Source organism: Capricornis sumatraensis, chromosome 2, assembly GCF_032405125.1.
Source record: "Capricornis sumatraensis isolate serow.1 chromosome 2, serow.2, whole genome shotgun sequence".
NCBI classification, from domain to species: Eukaryota; Metazoa; Chordata; class Mammalia; order Artiodactyla; family Bovidae; genus Capricornis; species Capricornis sumatraensis.
The window spans coordinates 169762720-169779665 of NC_091070.1; the positions used below are offsets into that span (position 1 = coordinate 169762720).

The window sequence follows — 16946 nt, forward strand, 5'->3', positions numbered from 1 at the left end:
AATGAATGGCAGTTAAAGAGAAACAAAGTTTCCCCTGGTATTAGCTATGAAAGAAATTTCTCTATTATATTGCAAAAGGGACACTATGTGAAGATATTCTTATAAAAACATAAGTACTTTATCTTACTGTATGCTTCTAAGTTGTTATATGCCCTATTTTCAGAAGAGATTTTGAAGCTAAGTAACTATATAAGATCCTACTGCTACTACATTGCTTGAAGATAGGTCTTGGGACCTCAACTTCAGCATTGTTTCAGTTACATTTCAGCTATTAATACTTCCCAGTTCCACTGGAAATACATGGTTTTATGAAAAGAGTTTTCTTTACCACTGTTAGGTTTTTTCAGACACTTCAAAGTTCTTAGACCATGTTTGGACAAATAAGTTTACTGAAGGTCTTGCCTATGACAAGCTTATTCCAACAGTCTAATACTTGTTTCTAGTCATCTAATACTGTATATATTTTAGGTATATGCTGTTTAAAAAATTTAACCCTATTTTTAAAAAAGAAATAGGTTTCCTATTATTTTAATATATATATATACAATAATGCAATTAGTTTTGATTTTTGGAAAATTTTTCTGTACTAAGTGGTATTGAAAAATAATTATACAGCTCCTTGCTCTGTGATAACCTAGAGGGGTGGGATGGAGGGAGTAGGAGGAAGGTCTAAGAGGAGGGGATATATGTGTTGAGTACATATAGCTGATACACTTCAATATACAGCAGAAACTAACAAAACACTGTAAAGCAATTATACTCCAATAAAAAAAATAATTACAGTGTTACCCTTATTTATTTCTGTTCTCATATCCTCAAAAATAGTATAACTGATCACACGATCTGGCAAGAGATTAAATCTTACAAATATGTACTAACCCTGTAAAGTTAAACCCAAAGACTTATCTTTTTCTGTATAAATTTTTACCATGACATTATTTTTAAAAGCAACAATCTAAGGAATTTAAATATTCAATAATATGGACTAGTGAAATAATTTATAGTACATCAATTAGATAGCATATTATGTAGTAAAAAAATCACAGTATTTAAAAAGTAGAGTATAAAAATGCTTATTATATTAAAAAGGATATAAAACTGCACATATGACCATAACCGTGAAAAATACATCTGTATGTATTAAAAAATCAAGTAGAATATACAGTAATATAGTAAGACAGTTATACCAGTTAAATTCATATCTGAGGGATTACAGACATTTTTCTTCTTCTTCATATCTTTCTAAATCTTCTATATCATTTTTATAATCAGAAAAAAATTTTAAATATTAATTTCTAGAAAGTTTTAAAAAACACAATAGTACTATAATTTTATAAATATTATTGGGCATTAACTGAAACAGTATAAATTAAGCAATACTTTGAATTAATATACCTATTGATTATTTTCATTTTCACCACTGGCTTCATATTTGAGTATATCAATTGCAGTATATACATATGTGAGTATGTATTATGAGCTAGAAGAGGGAAAATGTACAGCAAATCATTATTAATTCAGAGATCAGAATACTTTAGGGACTAGAATGAATATATTTTTACATATATTAAAGATATGAATAACAAACAAAACTGTCAAAGGAATGTTTAAAATATTTAAACTACTTTTATAAGATTTTACTATTTTAGAAATACCTATTTATAACTAATAAGATAATTACAAATACTCTTATCAGTACATTCAGTTCTTCTAACCATCTCTCTATGCTATAATTTTTTAGCTTGTTTCTAACATTTTATACATTACAAGAAAAGAACATGGATGTTTCACACAATTCTTAGATAATATTGAAATTTAGCCTTCTAAGAAACTTTCATTTGTTGAAACAAATTGACAATTAAGTAGGAAATACATATAAATGTCTTTTATTAGTTTGCCTGAAATTTAGGCCCTGAAATAAACTTAAAATGTTTTCAAATGTTACCTTCTATTCTTTCAGACTGATTCTCACAAGTAGCTCAAAACTAATAACCATTTACTATGTTTCAGTATCACAATCACACCCTAGACTGAAATCTGTTTCACTAATACCCAGAAGAAAGAAAAAATCCTTATGTAAAGTCACTTTCAAAATAAAAACTCAGTATGCATGTGTGTAAAACGTATGAAAATATCTTTTTTTAAAAAATCCAATTTAAAAAATTAGTTGAGTAAATCTCAGAAAATTAAATAAAATCTATAACTCTCCTCCTGAAGTCACTCAGTGATTCAACAGTTATCTTGTCAGTCATATTAATTTCTTATTAGTTCAATAAACTATTAGTTCAAACACCTAGAATTATATATTCGATCTGAACTTCCTGACACACAACTACTCAGTTCGAGAGCTCCAGAGTGCTCCATCAAGTAGATATTTCTTGCCTGGAAATAAGTTAGAGGATTCTTATGATAATTTTCTGGCATCCTAGAAACATCATAAGTAGGTTTCTTTTTTCTGGAAACAGGCAAGAGAATAATTTTATGAAACTTTTTGGCATCCCAGAAACACTACTGTACTTAAATATGTTGCTTTTGTCTTAACATGTTATATAGCCCAATGTATATATACAGACTGAAAAGGAAAAAGAGCACGCTTATTCCTTTCTTCTTCTATTTTTATTCCTTTCTTAAATGTGAAATAAAGTAGCTGCTGCATATACTCACACACATTAATGGCTCCTCAGTCATTCTCCCCAAATATTTCTTTTGTTGTTGATCATTTCCAGCAATAATAACAGGCATTTGCTGTCAACCAAAGGGAAGTGACATTAAAAATCAAGATATTTGAAAATTAGGTATGTCAATTCTTTCTTTATTACTGGCCTCGCTGCACAGCTTGTGGGGTTTTAGTTTCCCAACTAGGGACTGAACCCAGGCCCTCGGAGCAGTGAAAACTCAGAGTTGAAACCACTGGACTTCCAGGGAATTCCTAGTAAATTCAAATATAACACTATAATTCAAAACAAGACAACTATTTTTCCCCAAGTGTAAGCCCAAAGAAATGGCCTTTATTCTGCCTCTAAGTCAGAGAGCTAACACCACAAGGATATAAATCTGTTAATCCAAGTATGCACACACAACTAAGTTATATAGGACTTGTTCATAATGTAACATGTAAACATCTACTGTAGTAAAATGCACAGATAAATAATTAAATTTATAATAAATGACATGGTACATATGATCAGGTCTCCTAAGACTTATTCACTAAACTTCAGCATTGCCAGCAGTGGCAGCAAGTCATCCCAATCCTTCTCCTGAATGACCTTACCTAAGAATTGCCACTGAAGCCACAGCCAAGTGTACAGTTTACCCACAAGGACAGGCAGGACTCCAAGTACTAACCACAACAGGGTCAGAACAATCAACTCATGGAGTAAAAATCCAGGCTTCACTGCAGAACCTTGTGTTTTTTTGTTTATTTTTTTTTAAAGAAGAAAACTGTATTCTGCCTATTAATCTAACCTAGCAGGATTTTTTCATTAACCACAGCCCGGTTACCCAATTAATTTTCTAAATAACTTACCCCTAGAGAATTTGCTTCAATAGCAGTCTGAACCCCTGTACATCCATAAGCCAATTCTTCACTAATTAAACAGCTATCAAAAGTTCCAAGTCCAAGACCTCCTACAATATCAAAATGTTTTAAGAGCCCATTGTAATACATAGCATATCTCAACAGAAATAAAGGCAAATTATTTAAATAGCTTGCAATATAACAATTAGGTTAACTTAATCTTAAAAGCAAATTTACAAATATAATATCTATAACACAAGAAATTAAAAGATTTTGGGCCAGTACAGTAACAAAATATACTTTGTTATATAAAGCTAAAATTAGTTTTAAAATTTCAAAAAGCTCTCTTACTATTTGTAATGTGGACCTGTCTTCCTGCTTCACCTTGATTTTGTAAAAATTTGATTCAACTTTGCTAAAAGTTTGACCCTTTGAGGAAAGGAGTGAAAGGCAGTCTCAATTAAATGTAAAATTGAAAGTAGAATTTAAAAGCAACAACTCAACCAACCTAGACAGAGAATTAACAAGGATTAAGTTAACATTGTGATTTAATCACTAGGTCCACTGGGATTCTTACAACCCCATGGGGTGTAGCCTGCCAGGTTCCTCTGTCCATGGAATTCTCCAGGCAAGAATATTTGAGTGGGTTGCATTTCCTTCTCCAGGGATGTTCCTGACCCAGGGATTGAACTTGAGTCTCCAGCATTGCAGGCAGATTCTTTACCATCTGAGCTACCAGGGAAACCCCACTTTGGAACCAGTTATAAAGAAGGAAGAATGCCTCTGATTGTTGAGTACAAGGCTTCTAAAAGCTGGCAAACATTGAAGTCTATACAGGGGCTGCTGCTGCTAAGTCACTTCAGTCATGTCCAACTCTGTGCGACCCCGTAGAAGGCAGCCCACCAGGCTCCCCCGTCCCTGGGATTCTCCAGGCAAGAACACTGGAGTGGGTTGCCATTTCCTTCTCCAATGCATGAAAGTGAAAAGTGAAAGTGAAGTTGCTCAGTCGTGTCCAACTCTTCATAACCCCGTGGACTGCAGCCTATCTGGGTCCTCTGTCCATGGGATTTTCCAGGCAAGAGTACTGGAGTGGGTCACCATTGCCTTCTCCACTATACAGGGGCACATAGGTACAAAACCATTTAATGGTGACAAATATTTGAAAGAATGACTGAATAGAGTTTTAGAGTTTTCTTGTTCATATGCATGCTAGGATTAAAAATGAAAAGAAAGCTTACCACAACTTTCTGGAATGTGTGTATTCATTAAACCAAGCTCCCAGGCTCTTTTAATTAATGGGACAGGGTACTGAAAGAAATATAATAATAATAGAGAAAAAAAGTTATATTTAAAATCTACTTATATTTAAAATCTTGTAAAATTTGTCAAAGACTTTCACTCCTAAAAGTGTATATACCTACCTCGCCGGTTTTATCATATTCTGCAGCAACTGGAATTATTTCCTCCCTGGCAAATTTACGAGCAGTAGCTTGAAATTCTTTCTGTTGTTCAGTGAATTCTAAGGGAAAGTTATTTTTAAAACATTTAAATAGGACAATGAGTTGAGAATATGAAGTCAGTATGTGCTGCTGCTGCTAAGTCACTTCAGTCGTGTCCGACTCTGCGACCCCACAGACGGCAGCCCACCAGGCTCCCCTGTCCCTGGGATTCTCCAAGCAAGAACACTGGAGTGGGTTGCCATTTCCTTCTCCAATGCATGAAAGTACAAAGTGAAAGTGAAGTCGCTCAGTCCTGTCTGACCCTTAGCGACCCATGGACTGTAGCCTACCAGGCTCCTCCATCCATGGGATTGTCCAGGCAAGAGTATAGGAGTGGGGTGCCATTGCCTTCTCTGAGTCAGTATGTAGTTATAACGGAGACATTCACCTTTGATAGCCAGAAAGTTACAGTGCAATGTGCTTTCAGACTACTCAAGATTTCACTGTACCATATAATTAAATCTATGTCAATATTAATACCAAAAAGGTAGGTAAGATTTCTCGCTTTTACAAATGAGTAACAGATACAAACAAGTTTTTCTCTTCCCAGTATTAAAGCAAAAACAATTTTTCTTATTCTTAACTCTGAAGCAGAATCATCATATGTTTACTAATACTGAAATGAAACTAATATGTAAGACATATCCTGACCTCAAGAATCAATCTATTAGGGAGGTAAGACATGACAAGTGACCATACACCAATTAAACTTGTACAAAATATCATAAGAATACCATAACTTCAATTTTACTCCTCCTTTAAACTCAGATAACTTAAGTTTACAAAGGAGCCCAAAGCAACTGACAAAAGTGGTGGGAAGGCTTCTTAAATTAATGAAAGAAATAGGGTGGCTGGACCAAGCACAGAAGCCAATTACTACTGATTTTTTTCAATTCCACACTAACATGCAGTTTTATTACAGTTGCATCCAACATTAAAGGATAGGTAAAATTTAAGAGCGATATATGATGTTTTGGGCAAGAAGAATGAAAGAAAAGACAGAAAGGTAAGAATGAAAAATAAGAATGTTTAGGACTATAGCAATAATTTGTATAGGGATGTGTGAAATAAAATATAAAAGACATTAGAAATTTGGTATTCAATAACCTAAAATCAAATCTCTCATTTTACAGATAAAATCCAGAGTTCCAGAGAATATCAAGAAGAGAAAAGAAAGCCTTCTTAAATGAACAATGAAAAGTAGAGAAAAACAATAAAATAGGAAAGACTAGAGATCTCTTCAAGAAAACTGGATATATCAAGGGAACATTTCATGCAAGGATGAGCATGATAAAGGACAAAAATGGTAAACATCTAACAGAAGCAGAAGAGGTGGTAAGAATACACAGAAGAACTATACCAAAAAGGTCTTAATGACCCATATAACCACAATGAGGTGGTCACTCACCTAGAGTCAGATATCCTGGAGTGTGAAGTCAAGTAGGCCTTAGGAAGCATTACCACCAACAAAGTTAGTTGAGGTGATGGAATTCCAGCTGAGCTATTTCAAATTCTAAAAACTGATGCTGTTAAAGTGCTGCACTCAATATGTCAACAAAATTTGGAAAATTCAGCAGTAGCCACAGGACTGGAAAAGGTCAGTTTTCATTCCAGTCCCAAAGAAGGGCAATGTTCAAACTACCATACAATTGCATTCATTCTGCATCCTAGTAAGGTTATGCTCAAAATCCTTCAAGCTAGGCTTCAGCAGTACATGAACTGAGAACTTCCAGATATTCAAGCTGGATTTAGAAAAAGCAGAGGAACCAGAGCTCAAAGTGCCAACATTTGTTGGATCATAGAGAAAGCAAGGGAATTCCAAAAAATATCTACTTCTGCTTCATTGACTACACAAACATCTTTGACTGTGTAGATCACAACACACTGTGGAAAATTCTTAAAGAGATAGGAATACCAGACTACCTTACCTGTCCCCTCAGAAACCTGTATGCAGGTCAAGAAGCAATAGTTAAAACCTTACATGGAAGAATGAGCTGGTTCCAAATTGAGAAAGGCGTATATCAAGGCTATATATTGTCACTGTGTTTATTTCACTTATATGCAGGGTACATCATGTGGAATACTGGACTGAAATACTGGCTGGATGAATCCTAAATTGTAATCAAGATCACCGGGAGAAATATCAACAACCACAGATACGCAAATGATACCACTCTAATGGTAGTAAGTGAAGAGGAACTAAACAGTCTCTCTTTTTATTTATTTATTTATTTTTTAATTTTTTTTAATTAATTTTTTTTATTTAATTTTAAAATCTTTAATTCTTACATGTGAGGGTGAAAGAGGACAGTGAAAAAGCTAGTTTAAAATTCAGCACTCAAAAAATGAAGATCATGGCATCCAGTCCCATCACTTAGTGGCAAATAGAAGGGGGAAAAGTAGAAGCAGTAAGAGATTTTTTTTTTCCCTTGGATTCCACTGCTGACAGTGACTATAGCCATGAAATTAAAAGATGCTTGCTCCTTGGAGCAAGGCTTCCCTGGTGGCTCAGATGGTAAAGCATCTGCCTACAATGTGGGAGACCCAGGTATGATCCCTGGGTCAGGAAGATCCTCTGGAGAAGGAAAAGGCAACCCACTCCAGTACTCTTGCCTGGAAAATCCCAAGGGTGGAGGAGACTGGCAGGCTACAGTCTATGGGGTCGCAAAGACACGACTGAGTGACTTCACTTTCTTTCTTTCTGCTCCTTGGAAGGAAAGCTATGACAAACCTAGGCAGCATATTAAAAAGCAAAGACACTATTTTGCCCAACAAAGGTCCATCTAGTCAAAGCTATGATTTTTCCAGTAGTCATGTATGGATGTGAGAGTTGGACCATACAGAAGGCTGAGTGCTGGAGAATTGGTGCTTTTGAATCGTGCTGGAGAAAATTCTTGAAGAGTCCCTTGGAGAGCAAGGAGATCAAGCCAGTCAATCCTAAAGGAAATCAGCCCTGAATGCTCATGGACGGACTGATGCTGAAGATTCAGTACTTTGGCCACTTGATGCAAAGAGCTGACTCATTGGGAAAGACCTGGATGCTGGGAGAGATTGAAGGCAAAAGAAGAGTACAGCAGAGGATGAAATGGTTAGATAGCATTTCCAACTCAATGCACAGGAATTCGAGCAAACTCTGGGAGACAGTGAAGGACAGGGAAGCCTGGCGTCCTGCAGTCCACAGGGTCAAAAACAGTCAGACACAACTTAGCGACAGCACAACAACAACATATCAAGATTGTGAGTGGCAAAGGGGTAGGGAAGGCTAGGATCTATTATGTATTGTTTGAGAACGTACTTTGATCCCATCACTATATGCTAGGATTTCACCTATGTCATATAATTTAATCTTCAAATAAACCTTGTCTTACAGATAGGTGCAACTGGTCACAGGTGTTATCACTATTCCTTTACTTGATCTCCACAATCTCCCTCTGAAACACTTATATCTATCTCATCCTCTGTCACTCACCATATCGCCACAGATTTCTACTGCTAGTCTCTTACTACTGGGTATGAATCTGTATGTGACAAACTGAAACTAAATAGCAATGATACCAAACCTATGTTAATATCTCAATAAGAAAATAAGAAGATACAGGGTCCCAAACTGCTATCCTCACACTGATGTGAAATTTTCACTTAAATCTGTTGAAAAAACTTTATATGGATGCTGACAATCTTAAAAAATAAAAACTGAAAATGTTAACCCTAGGGAGTTTTGAGTTTGTTATTTCTTTCAGGGTATGACTTCATTATCTCAGCTGCCTTTTAACTTTTTTCTGAAACCAGGTGAATTGAGAAAATGGGTTTTTAAACTAGAGAAACGGTAATACTTCTGAAGCAAGAAGCACTCTAGGGGGCAAAGGATACTGAAGAAAAGTGTTATTATTTCATATTCTTTGCCTGGTCTTCATTTTCGAAAGAAAAGGGGAAGGCAAATGTTATTCTGTTTTCCCCCAACACCACATGGCTCCCCAATCCCAAGACTAAGAACCACATTTAGCACCAAACTGCTGTTCCATATAACGGCCAAACTAGACTCTGGCTTATTAGTAGAAACCTAGAAATGTGTATCTAATAGTGTTTAAGAAGTATTTGTTGCATTCTTTTCTAAGTTGAAGACTATTCACATGAAACAGTCGATTTGTTATTTATGAAGATATTAAGAAAAGGTGGCAAGAATACACCGAAGAACTGTACAAAAAAGAGCGTCACGACCAAGATAATCACCATGGTATGATCACTCACCTAGAGCCAGACAGCCTGGAATGAGAAGTCAAGTGAGCCTTGGAAAGCATCACTATGAACAAAGCTAGTGGAGATGATGGAATTTCAGTTGAGCTATTTCAAATCCTGAAAGATGATGCTGTGAAAGTGCTGCACTCAGTATGCCAGCAAATTGGGAAAACTCAGCAGTGGCCACAGGACTGGAAAAGGTCAGTTTTCATTCAAACCCCAAAGAAAGGTAATGCCAAAGAATGCTCAAACTACTGCACAATTGCACTCATCTCACACGCTAGTAAAGTAATGTTCAAAATTCTGCAAGTCAGGCTTCAGCAGTACGTGAACCGTGAACTTCCAGATGTTCACACTGGTTTTAGAAAAGACAGAGGAACCAGAGATCAAATTGCCAACATCCACTGGATCATGGAAAAAGCAAGAGAGTTTCAGAAAAGCATCTATTTCTGCTTTATTGACTATGCCAAAGCCTTTGACTGTGTGGATCACAATAAACTGTGGAAAATTCTGAAAGAGATGGGAATACCAGACCCTGTACCTGCCTCTTGAGAAACCTATATGCAGATCAGGAAGCAACAGTTAGAACTGGACATCGAACAACAGACTGGTTTCAAATAGGAAAAGGAGTACGTCAAAGCTGTATATTGTCACTCTGCTTATTTAACTTATATGCAGAGTGCATCATGAGAAACGCTGGGCAAACACTAGGCTGGAAGAAGCACAAGCTGGAAGCAAGATTGCCGGGAGAAATATCAATAACCTCAGATATGCAGATGACACCACCCTTATGGCAGAAAGTAAAGAGGAACTAAAAAGCCTCTTGATGAAAGTGAAAGAGACTGAAAATGTTGGCTTAAAGCTCAACATTCAGAAAACTAAGATCATGGCATCTGGCCCCATCACTTCATGGCAGATAGATGGGGAAACAGTGGAAACAGTGTCAGATTTAATTTTGGGGGGCTCCAAATTCACTGCAGATGGTGACTGCAGCCATGAAATTAAAATACACTTACTCCTTGGAAGGAAGGTTATAACCAACCTAGACAGCATATTGAAAAGCAGAGATATTACTTTGCCAACAAAGGTCTGTCTAGTCATGGCTATGGTTTTTCCAGTGATCATGTGTGGATGTGAGAGTTAGACTGTGAAGAAAGCTGAGCACTGAAGAATTGATGCTTTTGAACTGTGGTGTTGGAGAAGACTGTTGAGAGTCCCTTGGATTGCAAGGAGATCCAACCAGTCCATTCTGAAGGAGATCAGTTCTGGGTGTTCATTGGAAGGACTGATGCTGAAGCTAAAACTCTGATACTTTGACCACCTCATGTGAAGAACTGACTCACTGGAAAAGACCCTGATCCTGGAAGGGATTGGGGGCAGGAGGAGAAGGGGATGGCAGAGGAAGAGATGGCGGGATGGCAGAGGAAGAGATGGCTGGATGGCATCACCGACTCGATGGACATGAGTTTGAGTGAATTCCAGGAGTTGGTGATGGACCGGGAGTCCTGGCGTGCTGTGATTCATGAGGTCGCAAAGAGTCGGACACGACTGAGCGACTGATATACTTAAAAATGGCAGGAATATATATACACGCTGCTAAGATAGATGTATGTATAGGGTACTACAGCTGAAGAAGAAAACAAGATCAGAAAGGATGGATATGACTAACAGTGAACAATCTACAGATGATGACAGATGTAAGTAAGTTTGTTTACAAACATATTCCAGATAATTACATATAAAAAGTCACATATATGGACTTCTCTGTTGATCTAATAGTTAAGACTCCAGCTTCCAGTGCAGGGAATACAGCTGTAATCCTTGGTCAGGGAACTAAGATCCCATATGCCATGTGGCAGCCAATAATAAATAAATAATGAAATTGAAAGTCTTTTTAAAAAAGTTTCATATATATATATAACAAATACAAGTTTAAAGTCAAAACACAAAACAAAATATATACCAAAACTAAATCCTGATCCTGGCTCACGTTGTACGACAGTTTTTGTATGTTGTGATCTCCAGTCAAAACGAGAAAGACTTCTCAGTACCTGTAAAGAATAATTTTATTACAACAAATTTGGGAATTTAAACATCAGTCAAGTAGAATACTGATAAGTATTTACAAGTAAACAGAGCAACTTGTTTGACCATATTCAGGAACACTGTTTAAGTCATTACTTAAATGCCTTCAACCATAATTTGATTTTTGTATTAAGTCAATTATCAGATATTTTAACACCTATCATAAAGGAAATTTTTTTTGTAAAAAATGCAATGCAAATAAAACTAATCAGTAGCTTTGTACTACTAAAATGGAATATTTCCAAGACAAGTAAGAGTCGGGGACAGTAGTAGACTTAGAACCACTGTTCCAGAAATCTCACCTTCCAGCACCAGAACACCTTGTAACTTGGGAATTGCAATGGGGGGCAAAAATGAATAGTATCACTATACATTCAAGAGTTGCCTTATTTATCAACTTTGGTTCCCTGTCCCTGGCAGACTCCCAAGAATGTCTCTGGGAATCTTCCCCTTGAAGAACTCCATTTTCTAAGACATCTCACTTGAACAAAACAAATTAGCCTGAAAGCATGTTATATATTTTCTGCTGTTGTCTGTAAGTATTCTTAGAATGTTCTGAGCCAAGGGTCAGCACACTATGGTTCCCCCCAGTTTTGTAAATAAAATTCTGTTGGAACACAGTCAGACCACATTGTCTATTGCTGCTATCACAGCAGAGCTGGGAAACCACATGGTCCACAAAGCCAAAAATATTTACTCTCTTTACAAAAAAGTTTCCTAACCCTATTTTAAACCATTACTCAACTATTTGTCTTAATTTCTGAAATCTACTCATATTTCTTCAAAAAGATATATAAAAATATAATCAGATATTATTTGCAACCTATTTTTATACTCATAGAAAGAAAGGATATAATCAGATATTGTTCCTTTGCAATCTATTTTTATACTCATAACAGTTCAGTATACACAAAAAGTAACCAGTTGCATTTATTAAAGTTATCAAACTGGAAACCATATTGGAACTCTTGAGTAAATGTTTAAGGAGAGCCAAAATTACACAATTTACAGTTCAAGGAATTTGACAGAACTAAATTTTACTAAGCTAGACACTGAAAGAAAAGAGAAATTCAACAATCTACTAAAAGATGAAGGACTGAACTTGCTTATGTTTTTCAAAAACTGTGAAAAGAAACTGTCAACTTTGTAGATAACAACTTCAACTTGTAAACAGAATTACCTGCATGTAAAGTGACAACATAGACTATCAAATGTATTAATTTAAATAACCCTTTCAATAATATATTTTATACTACAATTTTTAAATTACAGAATAAAAAAATTCACATTTTCTTTGTAATTTTCATTAATTTTATTTTGGAGTTAAAACATGGTTTCTCAGGTACTCATTCTCCACCAAACCTATTCTTGTTCAGTCACATTCCATGTATTAATGCACCTGAATCTGAGTCAATCCTAAGACTAAGGAATTATTTTTATTCCTATTTTGTATATGAAGAAACTGTGGCTCAGAAAGGTCATGTAAAATTGGCCAAGGTCACTCTATTAGGAACCAGGATTATTACCTTAACATTTATGATGAAGAATTCGTGCCATCAATCACCTTGCTATACTGCTCTTTCAATTTAAGTATCCTAATTTGCTATTAGATTCTATAAAGAAAAAACATTGCACGAAAAATCAAACTAAAAACCTCTTCTAAATATGTGTTTAGACAGCATGGTACAAAATCAGACCTCACAATATAGTTTAAATAGGGAATTATCAGTGTATTTAAAATAATTTATAGAGTTTACATATGACCCTACAGGAAAATCTGTTACATAAAACAAAGTATAAAGGTAGTTACAGCCAGGGAACAATGTCCACAAACTTGTTTATTAACTTCTTTCCAAGCCTGGAAAATGAGGTTAACCTTACTGGTTAACTGTCGAGATGATCAAAGTAGATTAATGTCTTGGAAGCAAAACAGTCTATAAATGTTATTAACTCTGGGTTCTCCGCCAGAAATACGGAATTCAAAACCTCCAAGGGTAGCAACTTTAATCAAACATTAACTTTTCAATAACACAGCTATAACTGAAAACTTTTGCATATTTCTTAGGAATTAAAAGTCTGAGTTTTATGGGAGTGTCAAAGTGGCGTAAATTTTCTGGATCAGGTTTTTCTGTATCTATTTCGTCCCTGCAACAACACTCCGCCCCCCGCCCTCGCCCCCGCCCCGAGATTGAGAAATCCTGGTCTTTTTTCCTGGTATCAGCATTTAAAATCATTTTTAAAATCCCTCAATTTCTGCCTTCAGCACTCATTAACTTGTATAGCAATGACCAATACTGGGCAATAATCCATTAGAATTACTCTAAACCCGACACTATTTTGGTACAAGACATGACTTTCTCAATTATAAATAACATATAAATGGCAATAATATTTAAGATAGCCAACTGCATCTAGTAGCTGAGACAATTTAAAATCTGTGAGACACTAGAATAAACAGACGAGCTTCACAGAAAATTCTGCTCTGGGATTTTCTTTTCTCCTTTATTTACGTACACAACCTGGAAGCACCTCCCTCCATACCGTAAAACCAACTGGGTATTAAAATATATTAAGTATCCTAAGGAGCACCTGCTCCATTTTCCTTTTCCTCGTTACTTGGCAGGCACCCAAGGGAAAGACTATCTGAATTCTGCACTTTGTAGTATATACATCACAGAAGACTTCCTTCTTAGTGTAGGGACTGAGAGCCAAGAGAGTGTCCTCCAAGAGAAAATAAACTAGTTCAGCAAAGACACGGTTGTAATTTTTAGGCCCTGGCCAATTAAAAGACGGGTTTACTTCAGGATATGACAAGACTCCTCCGGGAAATCTTTGGAAGGTTCTCGGGCCAGAGAAAGAAAAGAGATATTCTGAAAAGGGGACGCAATCTATATACGGGGCAATTGCCAAGGAGATACAGGAAACTGAAAACCCAGACAGCGTTCCGTCCCACAGTGCGAGGAATGGGTGGGCGCGAAAGCCAGGCGAGGGTCCGGAATCCTGGTTCCTACCAGGAGCGGGGTAAGCGGGTGCCAAGGCGCCTAATGATTGGGCTCTTTTCTTACAGCAACTCCCCACCCCGCCCGGCCTCCTCCCGAACACCACAACCTCCACTTCCCACCCGCGCCGAGCCCTGCTCTTCCTCTCACCCCGCAGCTTCGCCTAAACAGCGGGATCATGATGTCTGCCGGTCTGGTTATGCAGTCTCTAACCCGGTTGTGACAACTCCGTCAACGCGCCAGGCTAGGCACTCATCTGCCCCTGCCTATATTATGTCCCCGCCCACACTCAAAAGTTGTGGGCGGGGCCTCAGTTGGAAGGGACAGAAAGGAAAACGAAAGACGTAGGAGGCGGCAGCCTGCGCGGCTTAGTTGAACGCATGCTCAATCGGCAACGGCCCCCACTTTGCGGCCGCCGCCATCTTGGAGGGAGGTCTAATGTGCTCTAGGTGCCTGAGGGGACGCAATGAGTTTCCCTGAAAAAGCATATCTTCCCGTCAGTCCTTTGAATTCAGTCGACGAGCCCTGTTGGGTGAAGACTGGGGCTGACAGCCGTGCGGAGACAACCTGAAGGGCGAACGGTGGCGGAGGCGGGGACTGGGCGGACTGCAGGCGCCCAGCCCCGAGATTCAAGGGTCACATAGCAGGCTGAGAATCTAGGTGAGAGGGCTTGGCGAGGAGTTTGGCAGAAAGGCGTCTGTTGGTTTTCGATCTTGACTTTTATCCGGAGACACCTATCAGACTCAAATCGTTTCTGCTTCGAGGGGTCAAAGGGTACTTTTCTCTGAAACACTGGACCCAAAGCAGAAGGGTGTTTGTGATTTAAATCAAAGAGGAATGTAATCACTTGAGAGATCACAACATTTCTGAATCTTCCCAAGGCTATTTATTACTACGACTTCCCTGGTGGCTCAGACGTTAAGCGTCTGTCTACAAATGCGGTAGCTCTGGGTTCGATCCCTGGGTTGGAAAGATCCCCTGGAGAAGGAAATGGCAATCCATTCCAGTATTATTGCCTGGAAAATCCCATGGACAGAGGAGCCTTAGGCTACAGTCTGCAGCTGCTGCTGCTGCTAAGTCACTTCAGTCGTGTCTGACTCAGTCTATGGGGTCGCAAAGAGTCAGATACAACTGAGCGACTTCACTTTCACTGAGATAATCATGGTGTTACAATGCCCGGCAATTTGTAAAGCTGTGTATTTGTGAAAAATAATAAAAGCCCAGTGCGAGTCGAGGGTATGAATGCTTCCCAGGGTTCCTAGTACTTTTCATTTTTGTTGGCCCCATCCTAATTGAGGGGCCTTCCCTGATGGCTTAGATGGTAAAGAGTCTGCCTGCAGTGGAAGAGCCCTAGGGTTGGATCCCTGGATTGGAAAGATCCTCTGGAGAAGGGAATGGCTCCCCACTCTGGTATTCTTGCCTGGAGAATTCTGTGGATAGAGGAGCCTGACAAGGCTACAGTCAATGGGGTCTCCAGAAGTAGGACATGGCTGAAGGATTAACATTTTCAACACTTTCAACTTTCATCCTAATTTAGGCCCTCATCACTCACCCCTAAATTTTGAAGACCCAATACAGCCTAAATAAATAAATACTGTTTTTAAAATAAAATATCTCAACAAACTAGGTACAAAGAGAATTATCTAGGCATCATAAAGGCTTTGTTTATCTTTCTAAAATCACAATCTGAAGGTTGCTAATTTTATCATCTTCCCTGTCTTGTTATTTGTAGGATAGAGTTGAAACCTAATTGTCTAACAGGAAAGAACTTTTAATTTCTAGCCCATCTGATTGCTCCACCTCCTATTTCTCGTACTTCTCTAGCATGTTTTTGCATGAACTAATCCCTCTGTACATAATACCCTGCCTCTTGGATCTCCATCTGATTTTTATTTGTCCTAAGGAAAGGCAGCTCAAATGTCACCTTTGGTGAAATTCCCAGAGCTATCTATCAAATAAAATAATTTCTCCTGTATGCTCTTTGTACAAACCTTTTTTTTTTTTTTTTAACTTTTAACTTTGTATTGGGGTATAACCGATTAACAATGTTGTGATAGTTTCAAGTGAATAGCAAAGGGATTCAGCCATACATATATATGTATCCATTCTACCCCAAACCCCACTCCCATCCAGGCTGCCATATAACATTGAGCAAAGGTCTAAGTGCTATGTAATAGGTCTGTGTTTGTTATCCATTTTAAATATACCAGCCTTGTACAAACCTCTTTTATAATATTAATAAAGGGTTAGGCCTCACATAGCCCAGTCGCTACACAGTTATGTATGCATAGTATAAAAATGAAAGTATTAAATAAGAGGAATTGTACTCTTTTACTTATATCTCTCCAAGGAAATTGTAGACATTCTTTATAATCCATGGTTATGATCTGTTAAATCCCCTTCTCTTCTATCGATCTTCCATTCTGAAACCACATCTAAATGTCTCTCTATCCCTTCCTTTATTCCTTATTGTGCAGAAAACTACCAATAGCAGCTCTTGCTTTTCTCAGTGTTTTCATTTTCTTTCCTCTCCTCTTATCTACAGTACCTTCCTCTCTTCCATCCCCTCTCTCTTGTTTTTCTTTATAACTTCAGTTCAGTTCAGTTCAG

The 16946-nt window shown here is 37.5% G+C and overlaps 1 protein-coding gene across 1 annotated transcript in view; it reads right to left on the minus strand.

The window, feature by feature from the left end:
• Positions 1-14601, minus strand: part of LOC138074323 (medium-chain specific acyl-CoA dehydrogenase, mitochondrial) — a 46436-nt gene extending 31835 nt beyond the window's left edge. The window contains exons 1-6 of the mRNA XM_068966449.1: positions 14487-14601; positions 11216-11303; positions 4939-5036; positions 4756-4825; positions 3527-3627; positions 2665-2745 (exon numbers count right to left, since the gene is read on the minus strand). Coding sequence (XP_068822550.1) covers positions 2665-2745; positions 3527-3627; positions 4756-4825; positions 4939-5036; positions 11216-11303; positions 14487-14516 — 468 coding nt within the window. The 5' untranslated portion in view covers positions 14517-14601. The remainder of the gene's footprint in view (positions 1-2664; positions 2746-3526; positions 3628-4755; positions 4826-4938; positions 5037-11215; positions 11304-14486) is intronic.
• Positions 14602-16946: the final 2345 nt, after the last annotated feature.